The 21,746-nt window shown below is 38.6% G+C and overlaps 1 protein-coding gene across 1 annotated transcript; it reads right to left on the reverse strand.

Annotated features, from left to right (window-relative positions):
- Positions 1 to 289: 289 nt before the first annotated feature.
- Positions 290 to 1,107, reverse strand: LOC108607525 (putative odorant-binding protein A5). Its single transcript, XM_017998442.2, has 2 exons — positions 949 to 1,107; positions 290 to 893 (listed from the first exon to the last, which is right to left on the reverse strand). The coding sequence occupies exons 1-2, from the start codon at positions 1,105 to 1,107 to the stop codon at positions 408 to 410; spliced, it is 645 nt and encodes a 214-aa protein (XP_017853931.1). The 3' UTR covers positions 290 to 407.
- Positions 1,108 to 21,746: the final 20,639 nt, after the last annotated feature.

Raw genomic sequence — 21,746 nt, forward strand, 5'->3', positions numbered from 1 at the left:
ACTTGTTCGAGGTAGGGATGGGAAACTGGGGACTTACTTTTTAAGCAAATGTTTCCAACTAGTATACTGTACTCTAAATGGAAATCTAGAATTACGTCTTATCGTGATTGCAAAGTTTAAGTGACTTCTCTGCAAGTGCAAAGCGATAGCCACATTACATGCCGCCTGTTGTGGCACTTTGAAAATGTAGCAAGTCAATCAACTGTTCACGAAGTCTAATGCTTGTGGCATCTGCCATTTGAAACATTTTGATTAGACATTAAACAAGTGCGTGGACGTGCACAAAAACACTCAAGAAAAGCATTTCATTTAATAAGTGAAGAGAATCGACCTTAAATTAAAGATTATTATATATAAAGCATATTGTGTTTGCACCCAATACCAAAGCTGCATAGTTTTGCCCATTGTCACTCGTCCACATCGTACAACATTTTCATAAGCTCCGTCACGTAGCTGTCCCATTTGGATTGAAATATATTGCCTGCCAGCGGTTCCCCCATTTCATATTTATCCGTGAATTTCTGCACATCAAAATTGCTGTGACCTTCGGCATTTTTCAGATCCAGTTTCTTCTCATCAAAGCTAAGCTTATCCGGCTGCTGATAGACAAGCGCCACATATCTCAAGAGGCCGCTTTCCTTCGGCGGCAGGGGTCCAAAGTATTCAGAGATTACCTGGCCCTTGGCCACATCCATGCCCGGCACATTGACCACTAGCCAGTGCAGCCATGATCTATACATAGGATTCTCACGACTTGGTGCATCGGGACTGAGCATGACGATCGTATAATAAGTGTCCGCATCTGCCAGCCACTCCAGCCTAGGCTGAAATTTCATGTCAGTGGGCGTGTACGTCTTGCCCTCTTCAATTTCCGTATCATCCTCAAAGCGCATCTACAGTTAACGAAAATATAACGCACTCCAAAATATAGTTCGATTTGTTAGTTACCTTAAGTAACGCTTTGGGCGGCTGTTTGAGCACATCGGGCACCACACCCAGCTCCTTCATCACGCGGTGCACTTTTAATTCATTTGATTGGGCCCCCACATTCAACTGACCCCAGCTCAGACACAGCAGCAATGAGAGGCCAAAGTAAAGCAATTTCATTGCAATTGATTTGGCAAACATCATTCGCCTAGCGCTTATATAGCTCTGAGCAGATAGATTACTAAATTGGCTAAAAATTGTCAACGCAAATATAATTAGAGTAAATTGTTTAAGCAATTTACAATAATTTCCATAAATATTTGCTTTCAACAATATATTTATTCACAATTTCTATAATTCGTGTATAAATTTCGTATTGTAATTGACACAAAGGTAAAATTAATTTAGACATCACAATGCGTTTAACACGCCAATTTGGTTTTTACAAATAAAATTTACATTGAATTAGCAAAATGCGTGACTTATGCCAAATAAAGCAATACAAACTATATATTTGTATAGTGGGGCTAATAGTCTCTGCTTATGCAACCCAAGAAACGTTAGCTTTCAATTTATGGAAAATAGTACCATAAGATATTCATATTTGAGTGCGACTCCGCGAGCTAGAAAGCCAAGAGTAAATACAAAAAGGCACTAAAAATTTGCTCAGTCAAAACTCAGCAAGAGTTGATGCTGCTGTTGTTGTTGTTTTGGGTGCTTGAGGCTCTGTGGCAGCATGTGCGTCTAATGTGCCGACATTAGCAACGCAAATGCAGTCGAGGAAAGGAATAATGCAGAGCAGAATATGAGCACAGCTTGTGTATGGCAAGAGAGAGAAAGAGAAAGAGAATAAGAGGAGTCTTGTGAAGGCAAGCGGCACTCAAGCAAACGAACGCACTTAATTTATGCAATTTGGTTAACAACGTTAAAATTGTAGAGCGGCAACAGAGCGAGCGCAGAGACGAACCTAGACTAGGTTGGCAGGACTCGCTGAAGGAGCAGGCAAGCGGACATAAATCAAAATGGAAACAATAACGCTGCTGTAGTTGGGGCTAAAGCTGTTGCTAGCCACGAGAGGAGTAATAAGGATAATGAAGCAGCAACAGCAGCTGAAGCAACTGCCATGTGGGAATGCATCTCTCCTTTGGATACTTGCCCACTAAACGATGATGGGCACGATAATGATGACATTTGAATGAACACACAAACACAAATGCACACACGTTCGACTCTTGTGTGTGTCTTTTCTTGTGGCTGGTGTCAAGACTCTCTCAGCATTGCTTTTGATGTCGTAATTTGGGAGCCGCACTGCCATTTTCTCGATATTTACCAAATATTGACTCATTATTTACAGCTTATTACATATTAATTTGCTTATTAATTAGCTGTCGCCAAATGACGCGACTATGTGTGTGCATGTGACATATGCCATGGGCCAATTAATATGAAGCCAAATAAAGCGAAAGCGAATAAGAAGTTTACGAATGCAAATAGTTTAATAAATGACAACAAATGAATATTGTTTAGACGCTTACTCATGGATTCAGCCATTGATTTGCGCCACTGCAAATGAGTTTCCCATTATTTATTTTTTGTGCTTCGAGCCAAGTTTATCCCAGTGCAGTAGCCGCCTGGCTGCAGTTTTGCAGCTACTTGCCGTGTTATCTGGCAAGTTTTACAAGTTTTGCCAAGATTACGAAGAGGACAACTATGGCATCCACACAGAAGGACTTTCTTCTCCTTATCCGCCCCCCAGTAAGCTGCAGCAAAAGTTAGCCATTGTTTTTGTAGCTCTAGCTGATTTCGTTAGTGTTGTTGCACTAATTTGCATGACCTTTGCCTGAAACCAACTAACCAGGTAACCCAACTAACCAAGCAGCCAGCCAGCCAGCCATCCAGTCAGCTCGCCAGCCAGCCCGCCAGCCAGGCAATCAGACTGCTAACTCTTAGCTATTCAGCTACTCAGCTAGACAGCGTTTGAATGGCATTTCATTTGCTTTGGCTTTCAACGTTAATATCATGGAAAATGCATAAATTGTGGCAGTCAAGTATAAAAGTTGTGGAAAAACAATAGCTTGTTGGCTTGTCAGGGGGAGGGGGGCAAACACCCAAGCTCCACTGCTCTGGCTTAAACTATTCAAACGAAGAGCCCTTGTTGACTGAGATAACGGCAAATGTTAAGCCCACTAATTAGCAATTGCCAAGCCCAACAGTTTAATTCAACTGAACTGAACTCTGCTTCTTTAAACATTTAAAATTAGGTAAAAACTGTATTTAGTGCATTGGGGCTTCGATTTATGCAATAAGACTCAGATTTCCTGTTGTGGCATGAACATTTGAAAGTATTTTGTGCCAGGATGGCTAAAATTACAGCGAGCGCCTCCTCACACACACATGCATATACAGAATGCCATTTGGAAGTTTTCACTGCTGTGTATCCTTTGGCAGTGGGGCAAAGCAAAGAGTACACAGGACTAAAGCGCTTGTTATATCCATTTCGTTTGGAGGATTCTTCGCGTGCCTGTTAAGAGCGCCAACAACAAAGGCAATTGTTGTTGCTATGTATTACATGCGTGTGAAATGGCAACACACACACACGCACACTCAGTATGGGAATGGAAAATGGGAATTGTTCATTTTCAAAAGTTTTGTGTTCGTTTGGCTTGTGTTTATTTATTTAAGTGTTATTGCATTTTATTTTTGCAAAATTGAGTTATAAACAAGTTTTGTAAATTGCTTAAATGGAAAAAACAGATTGAATTCAACATTCTCCAATCTGCACAGCTACAACAACAACAACTCAACTTAACTCAACTTAACTCGACTCAACTCTATATGGGTGTGTATATATATGTGTCTGTGTGTGTGTGTGTGTGTGTGGAAGCCACTTGAGCACATGTCAAGTGGAAAATCGTTTTGTTGTTGCCGCTTGATTCATAAATTGTGCAGGCTGCGGGCGGCAATCGCCATGAATATGTTTTTGATAAAGTTTATTTATTTATGCAAATCGCATAATATGCAAAAGGGGTTTTGGTATTTTTCCTTTGCTTTTGCATACCGAGCCGAGCTTAGGTTGCTTAGCACTCCTCCTTTTAAGGCTGAAACAGGAATCAGTTCGCATCAGTTCTATAAGTTGATGTACTTGAGCAATTTCCGCTTAAAATTTCCTTTAGAAAGCAGCGCTTGCCTTCTCATTTTTATTTTTGTGCAATTTTCCTGGCACCTTATCCATGTTTTCCAGCTGAATGCCAATTTGCTTTATTGTCAGCGACTTCCTCTCAAACACGAAATTGACAACATTTACCGATTTATACACATTGATTAAACGAGGTTGTTTTAACTGTTCTTGCAATTGTGTTGAATGTGCGGCAACTTTTAATGTGCTGATAAATATTTAAGTATCCAAAGAGAGCAAAAGAGCTCCAAACATTTCATTTAATATTTAACATTATAGGAAATATATTTTTAGCAAGTCCTCTAGCATTAAGTATCACAACCGAGCTTATTCTATTTAACATTACTTTTAAGCAATTTTTGTAGATTGCAGAGCAATATAAAAAGTAATTTGAGTTTGCTATATTGTTACTGCCGTACATAGGTTATTGGATCCTTAATGTAACGAGGTCACTTTCGATTACTTTAAGGCAGCAGTCAGTTATGTCTTTATTACGAGGCGCTACCAAAAACTTTCTTATCCATATACTTCATAAAATTATTAATGCTGGCCAATAAACGGAAGCGCAAATTTGTTGGGCAGCTGTCCACGTTACCAGCAAGCAGGCAAGAAAGCGATTAACCCCGAAGTAAAAAGATAAAACAAAGAGGGACAGAGCTCAAACTTTCTGCCAGCTTAACACAATTTTAACGATAACAAATCGCTAACGCTTAACAATAGGCATTTATACTTATTGTGGCCGTAATTTTCACAGCGCCATTTATTGGCTAATTAAAATGGAAGCCACTCAAAGACAAGCCCGCAGGATATACGCATGTACGACATGCGCAAGCAGCCACGCCCTTAAGGCTCATTCAAAATAATGACCGCAATTAATAATTTTTGACAATTTACACAACATTGGCTGTAACCGGCAGGCAAAAGATAAAACTGCCCTCAAGCTCCTCAAGTTTGACTCGGAAACTACGGACTTTACTTTGATTTTCTGACCATCCTTAAAAAAGGGTTTCCTGCAAACTGTTTGCACTTTGTTCTTTTCTCAAATGACTCTATAATTTGCACACTTAACCAGTTCATCAAAACGGCTTTAATTTTTCCCTAATTGGTTATTTATTGCTTTGTTTAATTTTATTTATTCGCTGTGTATTTGTTTTCATTTTCAAAAGCTGACTTATTTTTTTGTTTAAATTGCCCAGCCCTGTGACTGACAACATCGAGTTCGGGGTCCTTTTTCCTTGCCTTCCTTTTTATTTCGCCTAACTTGCGCTAAAAATAAATCAATTATTTTAATTCACGTTGACAACTCGCGTCAATTGCAGCCCCACCAATAATTTTTACCCACCAATTGCGCTTTTGCACTTGACATGGGTACGGCAAGGAGTAATATTCACACAGGAAGGGGCAAGGAGACAAACCGCAAACGGTGTCCTTTCATACACAAATGTCAATAACAGATATGCGCATGTGAACGAAATATTTTAAAGCAACGCTATAAAGTGTACAAAAAATAACTAAAAGAAAATTCGGAGCAGAGACAAATAATGCTTAGATTTTTACTGAGCTATTCGACATACATATATATTTTATTATTGATTAGTTAAATCAGCTTTATACGCTCAATTTGTATTCCTACTACCACGTTCAAAATTTTATTGTGCTTGTGGCTTGTATTGTTTTGCTTAAGCTTGTTCCATTGCCATATATATATACATATAGTATAGTATGCATGCAAAATGCAAACCACAGCAGTCACATAAGGATGCAGCAGGGATACGCGTCCAATGCGGCATGCATTATGTTTCTCTTTGCGCTGCTTCTCCCTCATTTTTTTGTTTCCACAATGAGACATAAATTGGGCTGCAGCAGCCAAGAGAAATGTCTGTTTTATTGCGGTTTTTGAAATAGTTCATAAATAAGTACTTTATGTTACTTGGCAAACGTTCTCTTGCATATGCAAGTTCCATATGAAGGAATCGAAATTATATTTTAGAAATGAATTTGCTCTCACTCTCTCTCTCTGTATGTTTATTTGACATTACGGTGTCGCTTTGGTCTCATATTTTATACCACACACACAAAATATGTGTAGTGTGTGGCTTTTCCCAAATGTCTCATAAAAGCATTGCAAAATGTGCATAAAAACGTTTGCAAATTGGACTGCATTAAATATTTAAGCGCTCAACGAAAACTCTATTAACACCATTCACGTTCAGTGCCAAACCAAATAACCGAAAGCAAAACAAAAAGAACAAGAATGTCAAAGAGATACAGACTTAAGTTGACGGCTAAGAGTTTGTAACGCTAATAAATGATACAAAACTTATAATCAATTTACAATTTACAAGAAAATTTAATTCTAATTTGATTACTGACGTAAATGAATATTCAATTTGTGTGAAGCAGTTCCAGGAAAGAAAGCTACTCTAAAAATTAATTTTAATAATTATATCTGTTTATATAGGCTCAAACGGTAATTGATTTCAATGAAGAGCGGATTCTGCGTTCTAAGTATTCAAATTTAATCTCAATCTCAGCGTTGCCCATTGATATTTTATAAATATGCAGCTCACTCCAAATATATTTACAAAAACAGAATGCACAAACAAATAAATACAGCTTGAAAAATTTTAAATCGCAGTCGCACAAAAAATTCTATTGGGCCCATAAATTTTGAACTCTGCTAGCTCCGCTTCACTCATTTCTACAACGGATTAAAGGGTCTCGTCGGGCTTTTGCACTTTCACCATTTGTTATGCTTTGCTAGTGTTTTCCACTTTTTTTTTTGTTGTTGTTGGAGGTCGTAGTGGGAAGCTTGCAAAAGTGATTAATGCAAAAGTCGGCAGCCATGTCGATGGCGGCCAAACAAATTTGCCAAAACGTGAACGCGAGTTGTGCATAGAAAACGCTCCTACCAATGCCGGCATTTTTATTGAATTGCAAGCTTTTGGAATTTTCTGGCCACCTCCATTTACCTGCGTAGAATGAATAATGCTTCAACGAGCAGTGAATTTGGTAGTGGCAGCATCAATGCCAATTGCAACAGGAACAGAGAGCTCAGAGCAAGAGAGTTAGGGACAAAATGAAATGCTTTGACTACACTTGCGCGGATTAAAGCACAAAATTGTACAAAAGCTGCTTATGGCGCAAAAAAGTTGGAGCCAGGTGTAAAGAGAGACAGACTCTAAAAATATTGTAGACTCACATTTTTCACTTCTCAGCTATCCACAGTTCTCTCTGCACCGAGCAGAAAAAATAAATATTTAATTTATTCAATTATAAATTCGCTCTGTTACTCAATATTACTAGCAAAAACTTTCATTGAATACGAAACGTTCCAATAAACTGTCAAGAAAATTAGTCAGGCAGACCACTTCACCCACCCATTTCAGTCTGCTAAAGCTGCCAGTTAGATTTCTATCAAGCCATCATGCTGGCAATGAGTCCATGAGGGCTGGCCTGGCTTAGTCAAAAGTCAGAGAAACGCCCCAAAATGTCACTGACACCAAGATACTCTCTGGCTTTGATTATCGTAAATGGCATGCAACCCTTGGGGTACGGTGTAGCCCTGTGCCCGTTGCTCTCAGCGTACTGCATTATTGATGGTAATTTTAAAACGTGCCCCAAACATTTTTTTACACATTTACTGGATTTACAATTTGTGTGCGCTTCCCAGCCAAAACCAAAAAAAAAAAACAAAAAGCCTCCGCTTTGTTTTGCTTACGTTCGATTGACGCTTATCTTAATGGACCAAACATATGCCATTGGCAGACTCCACGCACCAACCTCCATTTCCCAGCAGAGCAGAGGCAAACGTGTTGATAATTTAAATAAGCTACTTTTGAGCGAACATGGTTGTTTGTTTGACATTGCGCATACGCAGCATTGCCTGTCATCGGAGCGATAAGCGACGGTAAATGTTTTTCGGCTTTGTGTTAATCCCTGTGCGATTTGCGAGCGAGGGAAGCTTGATTAAAAAATGCTTAGCATTTTCTGCAGATTGCTAAATATTTTTACGATTAGTTAAAACTACGCAGTTGTGACTGACTAGCACACATCTCAAGGGTATGAGAGTATTTATTAAAAAATTCCACAAATACTACACTTAAAATATTAAAATATTTCCTCCCTTCTATAATTATAATATTTTTGCAGATTTCGCAGATTTAGAAAATCAAATAAAGATAACAAGGCTACTTATTAACAAATGCCAGACAGCAGTCAAGGACTTTGCATATGTGCAATTTAAGCAAATTGAGGTAAGGCGAAGCCAAGTCTGCTAGTTTTTGGGCTAACAAAAGAGCAAAAATCAAATCAATTTTAATTTAGAAAGCAAGCAAAAACATATAGTCAAAATGCGTAGGTTAGCAAAAAGCCGGAACGAAGGCAGCATGCCAAGACAACAGCAGCAACAACAATCGAAACAACAACTGTAAATGCCAACCCTTCGAATGTCTTACAAGAAACGAAAAGAAATGAGAGGCCAACCCCAAAATCAGCAACGTGACCCTTAAACTTTTTCCCCTCCCGGCGTTAAGCCGAAGCAAACAGTGTGCTTAGCATATGCGCATAAATCTCGACTTGGACAAGACACAAAGTGGTAGCGACAGCATCCCCAATACAAACTGGGGCGAGCTTCTTCGAGATGACAGCACAATCTAATAAAATGGCTAAACGCTTCAATGACAATTCGAGCATGTAAAGTACGCACACACACAGACACACACACAGCCAGACATTCAAGACCCAGCTGGAGCTGAGGCAGAAGCAGAAGCAGAAAGAGTATAATCACGGTAAGTACATGTTGCATGCGTCGCTTAGCCGTGTCTGACATAAGAACACAGAGCATTCGAGCCCTTTCCCTTCATTGCCTTTCTTTATCTGCTGCGGATAGTAGGCAACAATCGTAAGTGAAACAGCGACTAAGAGAAATTCGATTGAAATCGATGGATGGGTCACCAGCTGCTGGGCCGACCCCCGTGTCCAATGCAAGGCAGCCACAGTCAACCCTCAGTTTGCTCAGCTATTTGTATTGAAATGCGCTTAAAGTCATGCTGATGTGTAATTGAATTAAATTAAATATAACTCTGCAATTTTTGGTCGTTTTTAAGCTAGTCAAAATAAGTTACAAAATTCAAGAGAAAGTCATCTTTTGATTTGACAAAGCGAAAAAGGTCAAAGGCTTAGTATAGACAATTCCCACAAGTAAATACTACTGTTAGTCTGGTTACACTTTTGGTTAATCTAATTTTAGATCCATTTACGACTTGTGGTTAAGCCGCATGCAAACTTCAATCAAATGTCTTACTAGCATAAGACAGAGTTAAAGCAAAACACAGGAGCCAAAATTAACTGACCAACTATCCCGCATTGTGTAATTTTTCAAGCCGAGACCAAACGGAAAAAAAAAAGCTGCCCCTGTAAAACTTTTTGTGACTTCTTATCGTTTTTGTCGGTTTTCAAAGTGTGTCTTGGTTCGTTATTTTATTGTTTTATTTACCTGTCTGGTTAGTTGTGTGTGTGTGTATTGGTGTGTGCTTATATCGCATGATTGAATCTTGGCCAACAGCAACTTTTTCTATTAACTTTAATACCAGCAGTGCCAACTATGTCTCAAGTCCAAGTCCCAGTCAATGTATATATCCTGTCTGGTGTGTCCTGGCACTCGACTCCACCTGTTTGTTGTCTCTATGCTGGACGTGCTCGCCTCCTTAGCTATTAAATGAACTTGATTTTATCGTTTTTATAATGTGACTACCGCTCTCCTCTGTCCTTGGCCAGTCAGCTCAATGAGTATTGATTTCCAGTGGCTTCCACTTGGCTGGCATGACTTCAAGTGTTTTCCTTGTCTTTGGTACTATATTGTTTTTACATACCGTTTTTTGCTACTTCGCTAATGAAAAAGTTCACAGCTCACAGTTCACAGTTCACAGTCTTTGTCCATTGATTTGGCCCTTTCATTTTCTTTCGTTATTTACGATCATAATGAATTGAAATTTATTAGAGCCCGTGTGGCCAAGCTGCAAAAACTTACTTAGCTTAAATATATTACTAAATTTGCTTATTAAAGATCATGGAATTATATATGTGTACTTTGTAAATTATGTGCATTGTACGGCGCGCACATTAATTATGCTGTATATCGTAGTTTATCAACATAATCGTCTATTTGACAACAGTTGTTAGTGTATCTGTCATTATCTGCATGAACGTTTGCCTGTAAGCAGTCTTGTATTGTTGATATGTATGCATGTATGCACATCATATGAGGGCTCGCATTAAATTTATAGCCCGTAAGCTAACAGTTATACATTTTAACAGGATATGAATAAAGTTGAAGACAATAAAAGCAAATAAAACAGGCTCAAAACAGACAACAACTTGACAGGCTAGAGCTAGAGACAGGCCAAACAGATAGCAAGAGAGAGAGAGAGAGAGAGAAATAGAGAGAAGGTTCATTATCTAGCACAAAATTTGCGAGTATATGTAAGTGTGAGATTGAGATTGTAACTTGCTTAGAAATCCTGCCCCTGCATATCTATTTATTTATCTCACTCTCATTCCAACTGCCAGGCAGTCTGTCTTAAGGTTATGCGTATGCGTATTTAATGAGCAGACGTGCGTACGATTCGCACACAAATTCTTGGAAAATGTTTTTGGGCCATGATGTGGTATGCTTATGGGCTTACAAAGCTGCTCAAGTAGCAGCTGGAAAACGCAAGTGTTGACTGTGTGTGTGTGTGTGTGTGTGTGTGTGTGTGCTTTGGTGCAAATACGTGAAACGCCAAAATTAAACCAAAACTTTTCTTGCTTGAACGCAGCAGCGCAACAAAAGAAATCAACAACAAGAAAGCAATAAGAGCAAAAAATATGCTTGTAGAAGTTGGATGCAGGCAAGTTGTATATACACTTTGATAACAACGGAGATAATAATAAGTTAAATCTGCACTTGCTGATTAATATTAAGTATAATAAATATATCCCTAATTACTACTCTACTGATTCGCAAATGCCTCATTCTACGTGTTACATTCATTTCAACAGTTTTGAGATACCTTTTTGTCCTGTCAGCAGAGTATACAAAAAAGTTAAGAGAGAACGTGCATTTGGCCACTTTTGGTGACTACGTGCAAACGTTTTTCATTTCCGTTCAAGCAAGCATTAAAGCACTCAGAATGAATTTACACCAAACTATAGTTACAGATATACCAAGCATAACATACATATATAATGAATTGAATATAGAACCATACAGTGTCTGGCAATGGCCAGAAATATATAATTTGCAATTAATAAACAATAATATTTCTACCTAATTATGCATATAGTTGCAGTGCCAGTTATTTTAACTGTTAAAAAGTATATTTTTCGAGTACTTACTTACTGCTTTAAGCAATCGCCGTCTTTATTTCACATATGTATAATTTTGAGAGCGAGAGCGAAAGCGAATACGAATACGAGCACATTAGCGCATTAGCACATTTAAAAACAGAGCACTGCACTTACATTACTCCAATAAAAGAGCACTTAGCGCATGCTCTTTACACGAAGAGCAACAGCATGCGTAGGATGCTCGCACAAAAGAGAGCTAACAAAAAACGTGCCATTATGTAGTTTTGTCGCCGGCTACATTTTTTTTTCTTATTTTCGCGCGCGCACTTTTTTCACTGCGCAATTTATTCCTTGCAATAAAACAAACAAATTAGCACAGATATTTGATTATTTCAGCACTTTTGTAATGAAAGTAGTTAAATAAAACACTATACACATACACACACGCACTATATTCAGATTTTGCTATTTTTAATTATTTAATTGGCTTTAAAATCATTTAAAAACAGCTGCACAACTCACTGGCACACTGAAAACCACTTTTATAATTAATAATAAAAGAAATTATTAGTAATTAACACTAAAACTTGCACTTTTAATTTTTTTTTTCACACACCCGACACATTCGCGCACGCGTCCACGTCGCGTAAAAGTCACTTGAAAACTAATTGTGCCCAAGGAAATTTAGAACAGCGCTGCTTAAGCCTTGGGGCAGCGCCCCCTCACTATATATGTGTAAGCGAGCAAGCAATACATTTATGCAAGCTGACTGCGCAGCAGCAGAACTTTTATAGCTCTCTTTTGTGGGATCACTCCTGCAAGTTGTTGTTGCTCGCTTGCTAAGAGCACGCTTAAAGTGGCAAGTTCAATGGCAAATTACCTATGCAAAAGGTAATTTGCTCTTATGTAAGAACAATTGCCCTGGTGCCGCTCAGTCCTTTCTTAGTTTTCAAGTGACTTTAAGCACTAAGCATACAAGTGCTTTAAGGCAACGTGATCGCGTGCGCAAATGTGTCGGGTGTGTGAAAAAAAATAAAAAGTGCAAGTTTTAGTGTTTATTAGTAATAATATCATTTATTACTAATAATAATAATAGTTTTCAGTGTGAAAGTGAGATGTGCTGCTAATTTAAAAGCTTTTAAAGCCATTTTAAGCAGCGAAAAAAGCAAAATCTGAAGATAGTGTGTGTGTGTGAGTGTGTGTATGTGTATTGTGTTGTAATTAAGTATTTTTATTGCACAAGTTCTGAAAAATCTAATATCTGTGCTAATTTGATATTGCAATAATTAAATTGCGCAGTGAAAAAAGTGCGCGCGACAAGCAAATAACATATGTATGTGTGCGCGGGATAATAGGAAAAAATGTAGCTGGCGACAAAACTACATAACGGCACATCTTTGTTAGCTCTCTCTTGTGCAGCAAGTTCTCAAGCTGCATGTGGGCTATGCTGCAAATTCGAATGGTTTAAAGCAAATAACAAAACAAAAGAGAAAAAGTAGACAGCTGTGCGAAATCCTTTTTTTTTTTTTGTTTTTTCACAGTGATAGAGTGCGCGCGGTAAGAAAAAAATAAATTGAAGCGCGAAATAAAATATTAAAAGGTGCGGGCGACAAAGCTACATAACTACTTAATTTTTTTGTTTCTTTTGTGCGTGCATCCTGGAATGCTGTTGCTGTCGCTTACTTGAGAAAAGAGCATGCGTAAAAGAGCAATTATTTGGTAATGTACTCGCTCTCGCTCTTTCTAAGAGTTCAACTGATGTGTGTGCTGCGTGGGTGTAATTGTATTGATTCAAATTATATTATTCACAATATAATCAATACGAGTGAGGCGCTGTATGGATCAGAGTAAGTGTAAATAAATTATAGATTATTATGCATATTTAATTATATTGCAAGTAATATCGCTTACTTTTGTCTATAAAAAAAAAAAATGATTTGATGACAGCGTATGAGTTCCTTTAAACTTTTTAACAATTGCATGAATATAAGCGAAACACAACCCACTCATTAGGCATTAGACTTAAGTGATCCATAATTTAGCACCCCACATTGCTTGTTTGTCGTTGACACTCAATCGACAATATAAAGCTAATCCCAGCACAAACTTTGACACTTTTAGAACTTAAAATTAGCGTCTGTGACCCAAGCAATTAAAGTATTAGTGGCATTAGTATTAGTGTATGGAAACAAAAGCCGCGGCGCAGTGTAAACAGTTGCCAGCACCCATAATTTTAAGCCAATAGTCAACGTAAGCAAAATAAAACAAAATCATGACCCAAACCCACACCCAAAGGCACTTGATGGGACGCAGTGGCAATGGCTACAGCTACAGCTACAGCTAAGCGTAGACTACGACCACAGTTTTGATTTTGACTTTGAGTAAGTGGAAGGAGATGGTTTGAGTGTACTCGCCTCGCCTCTAAATTTTAACAATAGCAAAATGAAGAAAACGAAGCGACGAAGCCACTTTAAGCTCCGCAAATCCATAAAGCAAACAAAATGGTTTTCAAATAGAAAGCGCGTGCACCTTCCGCTACGTCTCGCATTGTACGCCTCTCGTATCGCCAACGGCTCCATACCCATACTTGTTCTGCTAGGAAGTCCTAGGACTTGTATACGAGCGGGGCGGAGCGGGTGCCGACAATGACGACGACAACGACAACGTTGCCATTGTTACCGACATCGATATTACTGAGCCTGATATATTTTCGGTTAGACCAAGGCAACAGCTAGCTGCCAACAAGGCAAACCAAAAATGCTGCAGAGCACAAATAGGTTTGCTGTGGGGATAACTGAGACTTTAGCAGCCATTGGGTGTCAATATTGCCCGCGGCTTCGGCATTGCAGCGACAGTTTGTTTGGTTGTGATTTTCGCCTCTTTTCTGTTTGTTTTTTATTTCTAGATGTTTGTCGTCTGACAGATCTGCTAGAAAATTGAAAATTTTCTTACTAATCGCAATCGATATGGCTTGCCAAATGTCACTCACTCCATTGGCTCGTATATTGTATAGATTCCCTCATTTAAGCAAACAAATTGCAGAATGCTCAAAATTAAATAAATATTGTTTGTTGCTGAAAATAAATTACTATAATCAATGAAAGTCACTTAACAATCCAGTACTTTAGGTTAATTATGCTCAACAGTGGTCAACGAGTTATTTATTTCATCCTTTCAAAACTTTAAGCTTAAATATATTTAATTTTCAAGGCTGTTGTTGCAGCTGTTGCGGAACTCAACCACTTGCCAATCCGAGATTCGTACAATCTGCACAAATTAAAATTGACGCAGCATATCGGTGCCAACCTGCATGGTGCCACATACGTTGCTCGATGCTCGTTGCCCATTGAAATTTCTGAGTTTACTCCTTCAACAAGACCGACACTTCGATGTGCGCATAATTCACAGTTGAGTGAATTTTAAGTGGTTATTGCAAAAGTTCGAAGGGGGCCAGATCAATGGCACAGACGTAATGAAAGTGAAAGTGAAAGTGTTGAAGGCCCTACCTACGGGACAGCTATGGCGCACTGGGCGCGCTGCAAATTGGAGCAGAGTTTTTTATTGAGTTATGTTTTCATTGACGTTAGCGACATTCACGTCGACGCGTTGCGTCGTTGACTGGGGCCAGAAATTAGGTTAAGCATTATAAATAATTCGATTAGCCTTAATTGGCGTGAACTTACAGCCAACTCTCATGCTCCATCTCACTCGCACAAACTGCTAAAGTTACTCCATAAGGTTCATAACGACCTCGCAGCCGAAGGCTTTTTATGATTGACAAGCAGCAGGAGACGGCAGCTGGCGTCTCGCCAGACGTAAATGATTATTATATAATTGAAATTGATAGGCGAGAGGCTTATTGGAGAGAGAAAGAGAGGAAGGAAGAGAGAGATAGTACAAGAAGTTTGCTACTTGCCCTGTTTCAATTATTCATAAAAATCCCATTTAATTCCAATTAAAGATGCAACAGCAGCTGCTCATCTAATGATAAGCCCCACAGACCAACAACCAACAGGCAAAGAGGTTAGTCCCTCTCGCTTCCACATTGATGGGCGTGATACAGCCATGGACTATTTGCCCTTTAAGTACGTGTCGATTGGAGAAACGTGCCCAAGTTGATTTAAAGCCACGTTTCGCATTTAAATTGTTTTGCATTGTGCATTTGTTTTGGGCAACGTCTTTAAGGATAAGTAAGGGCAACAAATTAATTTACTTATCGAATACATTTTTGCAAAATTAAGAAATCTATAATATAATAATAGCATACGAGAGTCAATAAAAAATGTATGCATTAATTTATATATATAAACACGCTATGTACATACATACATACAAATTTAAAGTGCGGCGTTTATATATTTAAGTATATTTATTAATTCGACATACATAAAATTATAAATTTTGCATAACCAGAATGAAACACTATAAGCTAGTGGAAAAAATAATTGTAGACAAAAATCAAGGATTTATAAAAGAATTCAATTTGAAGAGCAGTGGCGTCGCCAATATTGCCACACGCAGTACAAAGAGCAAACGGAAAAGCAGAGTGAAATTTTCACAATCCGATGGCGCGGTCTAAATGCAAATTGCAGCCCAGCACCCAATTACAAGGCGTGTGGAAAGTCCATGTAGCGCATGCAGAGCAAACGGAAACGACAGAGTGCAGAGAGTTAACTGAACTGTGGAGAGGAGAGGAGCAGAGGCTTGTGTTGGCCTGCAGGCATTGCACAAATTGAAAATGAAATGCAAAATTGTGGAAATTCGGCAAACGATAAGTTTATATATACGATGAAATTAAACAGCCAAAAGCATTTGCTTCCTCCAAAAGAACAAATCGTATGGGTGGGAAAATGCTGCAACAACAAAACGACTTTTCAAAATACTAACAATAAACAAACATTTTTCCAATGATAACTAAATAAACTGGCAACTGCATAGAGAAAAGAGCTCGTAAATCCAGAATACAACAAATACAATCAATGAAATACTGAAAATCAAACTGACAACATGTCCCCAACTCAATGCCGAATGGCAAAATCAAGAAATTGCACATGATACGAACACGAGTACAGTAAATACACAGTAAATGGTCATGTTACGGTCTACAGCCAGCAACCTGGTTTAAGTGCAGAGTGGGCTCCTCCCTCCCCCCTCAGTTAGACAGACAAGCGACATGTTGTATCTAGCTACTGCTGCTGCTGCTGCTGCTGTTACTATTGTTGCCTCTGCTCGTTGCTCCTGTCGAAATGTCAATGCATTGTCATTGTCTTTGGTTTGTCATTGCCTTTACTGTTACTATTGTTGTTGTAATTGTTTGCGCTGTTGTTTGGAGCATGCATCATCTACTATTCGGTGTGTAGTCAGTGTGGCATGCAGTCATCAAGCATACATATATATAGAACTTGATGCCCAGGCTGTTGCTTTTATTGATGAGTAAGTGAACGCAAACTGAAATGCAATAAGCTGCTTCAAAGCGACCAATGCGACTAAAGCACACAGAAAAATTAAAATGGGGAAGTGAGAAACGAGGGTGACAATGAGAGGATATTGACAATTTGGTAGCCACAGCGCTTTAATATATCAACAATTTGTATGCAGACAGTTAAAAGTAGTTTGTCCTATATGTCAGCACGCATATTCATATAAATATGCAAATATTTGATGATGTCTTTGAAGGTGGATTTAAAACAAATTTGCAAAGTCATCGATTGTATTTTGATATCATTAAAGCCAACTTTTTTATTTATATTTAAGAGCATTTGAAGCACAAAAGGCTTTTTTACGCTTAAATAACTCACATTGGTGGGCATCCCCTTTTACCAGCCACTTCTCACCTCAGTGATCAGCCTGCAAATTGGGGTAATACCAGAGCTGCCAGCAATGAGAGCATTTCCAAACGCGCCATCCATAGCAACTGAATCATTCAGAAGGAGAGCAAACCAGCAAAGTATTCCCTGGTCAGAGCAAACGCCGACATAAGCTGCTTAAAATCGTAAAAAATCAGAAACGGTTGCATGGTGTCTGCGTTGGCGAGAGGCGGAGGACAGGCATTTCATAAAACGCTCTCAAAACTCATTACAACAAAAGGTGCTTCATCAGCGTGGAGCAGGCGCAACAGCAACATGCCCACTTAAGTCCGTATTGGTGGCCATAATCAACTCTTCGCCTCCCACGAGTTACCTTTGGGCTGCGGCTGCCAGGGCTACCAAGTGCAGAGATAGAATGTAGGTGGGTGGTGGCTGGCACTCGGGGCAGCTTTTCATTTGCAGCATGCTCGTAAAAAGTGAAAAGAACAATGGAAAGCGCGCCAAGGACTCCAATCGAGAATGGGGAGGACTCGAATTTGAGTTGGAGCTGAAAATGCGACTCTGCTGCTGCTGCTGCTGTCAGGCGCACAATGCTCAGGCACTTAAGCCATTGCTTTTTGATGCCCAGTTCCGTTCACTGTCTCTCCCAGTTTCCGGTGTGTCACAGCATTTTTCTTATACTGCAGCTGCTAAGAGTTCAGAGTGTCAGGACGAATACATTTGACTGTATTCTTACTTCGTGCTCTACTCCTTTTTTTTGTATTTGCTGCGTGTCTTGGTCGTGTAGACAGGTGGCAATAATTCTGATACTGCCCCTGTTGTCAGCCGGCAGCTTTCCACTCCCTCATAAGCATATTCCCCTGTAGACACTGTTCCCCTCCTTGTCATTGACATTGTTGTCCTCTGTTCTTTGTCATGCATTTGCTGGTTGCATCCTGCAGCCGTTTTCTTCGCAAAGATTTTCCCTTAGCCTTGATTATGCGTCGACGTATAGCAAGCCAGCCATATAGGCCAACATCTGCAATTTGCAGTTGTCGTACATTTTAATTGTTATTGTTATGCAAGGGACAGGACTCAAAGTGTATTTGATAATTGACATTCAGTTAGCTTTAATTTGAATGAATTCGAATATATAAATTAAAAAAAACTATGAGAATGTTCACAATTAGAAAAGCACGACGAATTTTTTAACTATTTGAGTTTTGTAGATATAAATTATTATTTTAATGAGCTGTGATTTATTCTCTTTATTCATATATGATTCCTTTTACGAATATTTATATAAATGAGGCATTGAATTAAGCACATAAGCCTTATTTCAATGGAGCAGCACTCAATTTAAACAACGAGGGTGTCGAAAGTGGGCGCAACACGTCAACTCAGCGCTCAGTGCTTAACCGAAATTACAAATAGCAGTTATTATAAAGCCATAATTTATGCAAATGCTAGTGGGGGCGTGAGCACAACTGAAAGGGGAAAAGCCAGAGGCGGCGGTTACTTGACGCAAACAGCTCTAATTGTTTGATTAATGGTTTGTGCCTGCCAACTACATAGCTAAAGAGTTGAAAGCACGTGCTGACCAAAAATGAGACCTGATATTTAAATTGGAATACAAGCCAACCCCCCAAAGCTGTAGCCCTCTGGCTAGTAGACATTTTATATATGTATATAATAGATGTGTGTATTGAAAATGCGTGTAAGAAATATTGTTTCAATTTCAAACTTAAGCAGACCGACCAGACGCCCAAGCATATGTATGTACATGTACCTACGCTTTAGAGTGTGTGTGAGTTACTGCACTGGCTGTTGGCAAATATGATATGTTTATGAGTGTGTTGGAATCTTGCAACTTCTCTGCTTTTCCCAAAGTTTCACAAGTTGTTTGTTTTTTCCATATATTTTTTTTTTCATGTGAGAACACAAGAACTTTTTCAGCATGCTCTAAATCGCGCTGCGCCCTCAGGCATAGTTTCGTTGTTGTGTCTTGCACCACTGGGAAAAAAGGCTGGAAAAATATTCAAAGCTTTGAGCATACCAATAAAGGATTAATCTGATTCTCTCTGTGTAGTTTCGCGTGGTAAAGATAGAAGCAGTTTGCCTGCAGGAGCTGTCTATGTATAATGCATGTATATTTTTTGGGAGATGTGCCAGTGTTTCTTACGGCGATATAGCATTGTTTATCTGGCAAGCAAGCAACACGACTCTATGCATTTCGGTTTATGCTTCAAGTTCTTTACAATTTTATACAAGCAATGGTCGTATTAAAGCATTTACATAGCTAAGCTTTCTAAAATTGCTAGTAATGTAATAATATATAATAATAATGGTAATAAATTAAACTTAAACAATAAAATATATTCCATGCTCTGCTACTAAAAGGTTGCACATTGTCATTGTTTTCTTTCAAGTTGGTTATGTTTGAAAACTTTTTGTTTTATGCCCTCTTCCGCTTCCAGCAAGATAAGATAAAGTTGAACACAAAAAACGAGGAAAATTGAAAACCCAATTGAAAGTTATTGAAATTGCACAATAATTTCATGAATTGCATGCCCTATTGAATTTGCTGTCATAAGTTTGCAGCTCTGAAGTTGCTCAAGCATCCTTTGGTCATTGGGAAAGCCAGAGGGAGGAAAATCTGTGTTGCTCTACTGTTTTGTGCGTAATTATGGGCACTGAGCAAATTGCATTGAAGTACTTACAGCGCTATGCAGCGTTGTAATAGTTCAGGTTAATTAATGATGATAAAATTTTTCGCGCAAGCAACATTTTATCTTATTAACAGATTTTATAGTTCGTTTTATGTTAATCAAAGAAGTGAATACAATTGCAGATAGTTTAGATTGGTGACGTTTGTAAAATACTTAAGAAGCGAATTAAAATTTGTATTACACACAGCATAAAATAAATTCACGTTTCCAAGCATTTTCTAAAACACAAAAAAATAATTTTTCTGAAGCGGAATCTACGAATTATAATATAAATGTATGTAAATTTATACTCGATTAGTATGGCGAATTTTGTCTTAAATAAATTCATAAATAACAAGCCGTAGTATACATTTCCACAAAATGTAATGTGCTAAGCGAATAAACATCAACAACCGAGCATATGAAAGTTATGCAAATTGCATAGACAACAAAATCAACTCGGCGGCTTTTTAATGTAATTTTCCCATGCTCTTTCTTCTAAATAAGCAAACACACACGCGCACTTACGTACAGTTCATGCTACAGAAAATCAGAGGGCGCAAAATGAGCAGGCAGAATACATGGCCACAATTTGAGGTACTCACAGAGTCAAAAGGATTTTCACATTCTCGTGCTGTCTTGCCAAGCTGAGCAAAGCGAAAAACCCGCAAATTAAATGAAACGAAATGTTTGCATAAACGATTTAATCGAATTCCAATGCAAATTCAGTTAAATTTCATTTCCGGCCCAGGACTAAGATGCGACGAGCAACACCACCGAGCACTCGCCGTCACAACACGCTCTGCGCATTGAAAATTAGCATAACACCCGCGGCAATACAATAAAAAGAAAAGGATACTGCCATAGAAACATCTAAAGATATAGATACAGTTAGACTTGAAGACCGTCGAAAGCACGCGAGCTGTAAAGTTAATTTTCAAATGTCTTGCAATAGCAAATTGAAATACGAAATGCCTTTTTACACTCAATGTGCAAAACAGAAGGCAATTCAATATGCCCTAGCTGTACGCTCTTGAGTTAAGAAGGCCACGAATATATTTTTATAATGATATCCGACAGTACATAGAAGTAAACGATTTTACATACAGAATTGCAAATTTCAATAGTTTAAAATATGCAAGTCTATGATACAAACTTATACAGGGTATTTAAAATTTTCCTAATCTTCAGACAACTTTCTTAGCAGCATTCAACCCATTTTGCATTTATTTTCCTGGGCTTATAATAATACGCAACATCGCTTTTTCTTTTGCTTATTCATTTCGTTCGCCTCTTGGCTTATTGCCTAATAGAGCGACTCAATTAATGAGGCAAGTTTTTCATTTATTTGTATTTCTCTTAAAATTGCAAAGTTTCTTTGCTTACGCTTCGCTGTCTTCTCTTCTGTACGACTAATGAAATCTTGACACGCAACGGGCCACAGTGTGAGTTTCTTGCCAATTGTCGCGCAATGAATTTTATTTCCTTCTCAACAAGTAGCACGAAAAATTAAGAAAGTATAAAAGAAATGTTAATGAAAAAATTTCGTATTCGTTTATCAAGTTGTTGGCAGTAAGCCAGGCCGCTTTATACGAAGCCAAAAGTTTATACTCCCTCCCATCCCCAGCCACATATTCAAAGCACACTCTAAAAGAACTTGCTGCCAGGACAGTGTGTTGGACTTCGCCATGCGCACAGACAGAGTGGACAGCCCCCTTAGCGCGCATTTCCGTTACATGCCAAACACTTTGGCCTTTGTCCCAGGACCGCAAAAGTCACCGCCTGGTGCATACAAATTAATCATTTGACAAAAAAGGTTTG

The sequence above is a fragment of the Drosophila busckii genome, chromosome 2L, assembly GCF_011750605.1.
Source record: "Drosophila busckii strain San Diego stock center, stock number 13000-0081.31 chromosome 2L, ASM1175060v1, whole genome shotgun sequence".
In the NCBI taxonomy this organism is placed as follows: domain Eukaryota; kingdom Metazoa; phylum Arthropoda; class Insecta; order Diptera; family Drosophilidae; genus Drosophila; species Drosophila busckii.